This window comes from Scylla paramamosain, unplaced genomic scaffold (assembly GCF_035594125.1).
Source record: "Scylla paramamosain isolate STU-SP2022 unplaced genomic scaffold, ASM3559412v1 Contig13, whole genome shotgun sequence".
Taxonomy (NCBI): domain Eukaryota; kingdom Metazoa; phylum Arthropoda; class Malacostraca; order Decapoda; family Portunidae; genus Scylla; species Scylla paramamosain.
This window is the reverse complement of record NW_026973678.1, coordinates 1,387,187-1,390,000: the sequence shown is the minus strand read 5'-3', so window position 1 is coordinate 1,390,000 and position 2,814 is coordinate 1,387,187. Positions and strand designations below refer to the sequence as shown.

The 2,814-nt window shown below is 38.7% G+C and overlaps 1 protein-coding gene across 1 annotated transcript; it reads right to left on the bottom strand.

Moving 5' to 3' along the window:
• Nucleotides 1-959: 959 nt before the first annotated feature.
• Nucleotides 960-2,814, bottom strand: LOC135097158 (uncharacterized). Its single transcript, XM_063998927.1, has 3 exons — nt 2,769-2,814; nt 2,182-2,291; nt 960-1,269 (listed from the first exon to the last, which is right to left on the bottom strand). The coding sequence occupies exons 1-3, from the start codon at nt 2,791-2,793 to the stop codon at nt 1,039-1,041; spliced, it is 366 nt and encodes a 121-aa protein (XP_063854997.1). The 5' UTR covers nt 2,794-2,814; the 3' UTR covers nt 960-1,038.

The window sequence follows — 2,814 nt, the reverse complement described above, 5'->3', positions numbered from 1 at the left end:
GAGTGAGGAGGCACATCTGTCTGTGATTAGGGAATGCAAATGACGATGTTCCAAGGACGTCACCCTGTCCTGGGCCATGACATGAGAGAAGAGGGAAAAAGGACTCTCTCTCTCTCTCTCTCTCTCTCTCTCTCTCTCTCTCTCTCTCTCTCATTTTCCATAACATACCAAATTGCTCTGGTGTTAATTTCATGAGTTGCTGAATAATAGGAATGGGAATGTTAGTTCAATGCTTTTAGCTCTTGAGTGTGAAAGAATGACAAGAAAGAATGCAGAGGATACTAGAACACATGCACAGAAAACTGAAAGATTTTTAAACTTTTGAATAGGTGTAGAAAAAAAAAAAAATGCAAAATCAGTGTCTCCTTAAAACAACACATGACAGCAATGATAACTCACACAACAATAATGCTTGATGAAGACTATATTTCCAACACAGATTTATGACAACATTTGGCAAAGCTGTGCACTGTTTACTTGTGTTAAAACTATGCTATGATTTGAGAGGAAAGTTGGTTAGTCATTATATGGTTTAAGGGTGTTTATTTTAGCTAATTTCCAATGACTCCTAATATAAGATTAAAACTTTAATGATTAAGTATTTCATTGTTTACATTAATTTACACCAAAATTTCACAACTACAACCTCAGTGATGTTTAGTTTAATCCAATTTTGTTCATAACTACTACATTTTTTCCAATGGTTTACCCATAGTACAACACAAACATCATCATCATTCATGCTATTTCATTTCCAAAAAAAAATTTCACAACTATGTACATGATCTAGTTTACAATAAAAGGATTTTGAACAATAGTTTTCCCATCAATTGACCCTAATTTTTTTTTTCCCGCTACAAAGAACAATTCAACTACAATACCATACATGCTATTTCAATCCATTTGAAACTTCACATGCAAGTGATTTACAGTACTTTACCAAAAAAAAAATTTAGATCAACAATGTTCCCATCAATCAACCCTAAAACTTTCCCACCTACAATCTGACAAGTGGAGTCACCAGTTTTAAATGTCTAGTTATCCAAGATTGAATTTATGCCTTCCAATCCTCTGTGGGTCTTGGAGGCGGTCATGAGTCCCACTGTTCTCCTGAGAGCAGTGCAGGAGGTTGCCTTCAACATAAACCTTCTTGACAAAGTACTTGGATGACTTGTTGCAGCTTTGCTCTTTTCTGATGGTGACTGCAGCCTTCAACTCAAGGCACAGCTTCTCCAAGGCACTCATCTTGCTGTACTTTAGCCCAGTGATCTGTGGAGAATAAGTAGTGGTGATGGTGGTGGTTCCACCTCTCCAATACAAGAGTTCACCATTATTAATTTTTCATCCTTTTCACCAGTAAACTCTGGAACTCCCTGCCTGCTTCTGTATTTTCTTTTCCCTATGACAAATTTTTTCATGAGGAAGGTCCCAAGACACTTCTCCAATCTTGGATAATCCTTACCACTACACACCATCAGACATAAAAATACCGTGAAGGATGCAACTCCCTTTTTAGAAGAGCCAGAGGTCACAGGAGCAAAGGTGATGGGACACTACATGCCCTTGACACTCATGTCAAGCCCCATTATCACCTGCATCACTCGGGAACACACCATCACCACCATTACCATTGTGTTGTGGCATCATATCAGTGGCATAATAATTGTAAGAACACAAGGGAAACTGCAAGAAGCCATCTGGTTTACACATGGCAATCCCTGCATGAAATGTGCTTACCTATTTTCACTATCATCCTCATGCATAAATTTGTCTAATCTTTTAAAGCTCCCTAATGACTCAGCACTAACCTAACTACCGAGTCTATTTCATTCATCTATCACTCCATCTGAAAACCAGTTCCTTCCTATTTCTTTTTTAAATCTAACTTTATCAAGCTTGACATGAAGAAACAGGATAGTGATAATGGTTGCTATTTCTGATTATTATTCTTACTTTCATTAACACTCAGAATACGAAGTCTGTTTTTATTTCTTATTTTGAGTCCCCAGTGGAAAGGGATAGTCTCAGTGGCACTACAAGCCAAATAGCTTAAAAACACCCTTAAAATGAAAATGATGGCTACTCTTCACAACCACAGTGCTGCATCCCTCTTTTCTAAACATCTTCACTCTAACCCCTGCTTCCCTGCTCCCTCCAAGACCCAGTGATAGCCTCCCTCACCTCTGGGTTCACTTGAGGAGCTGCCATCAGCCACCCAATGACATTCATTTGCACGTCCTTGGTGACAGAGTTCTCCTGGATCTCCAAATTTTCAGGATACACCACCAAGCCTGTAAGGAGAATTGGTGAAGAGAGAGAGAGAGAGAGAGAGAGAGAGAGAGAGAGAGAGAGACTGAGAGAGAGAGAGAGAGAGAGAGAGAGAGAGAGAGAGAGAGAGAGAGAGAGAGAGAGAGAGAGAGAGAGAGAGAGACTGTATGTTAGATGCAGACAAAATGATAAAGTATTAAAATCTTGCATGCAAAAAAAGATATGCAAACTAATAAATACTTATATTACAAAATGTTAAAAACATCCATAAACTCCTTGCACATCATACTGAGCTCACACTCCTCTCATTCCCTCAGATGCTACCAACAACTTTATTTAAACACAAATAGATAGATAAATAGATAGATAGTCACATACACACACTTATTCCCTCCAAGACACAACAATGACTTGATTTCAACAGAGATAGACAAAGACACACACACACACACACACACACACACACACACACACACACACACACACACACACACACTTACACATCAGGCTTGGGTCTGAGTACATGTACTCAACCAGATTCCAAAT

Bases quoted from the DNA above. Each gene is read 5' to 3' on its own strand.
- LOC135097158 (XM_063998927.1), bottom strand. From the start codon at position 2,793: ATGTACTCAGACCCAAGCCTGATGT. The intron at 2,292-2,768 runs GTAAGTGTGTGT...TTCTCCTTACAG, and splicing joins CTCAGACCCAAGCCTGATGT to GCTTGGTGGTGTATCCTGAA. The intron at 1,270-2,181 runs GTGAGGGAGGCT...TATTCTCCACAG, and splicing joins CTCCTCAAGTGAACCCAGAG to ATCACTGGGCTAAAGTACAG.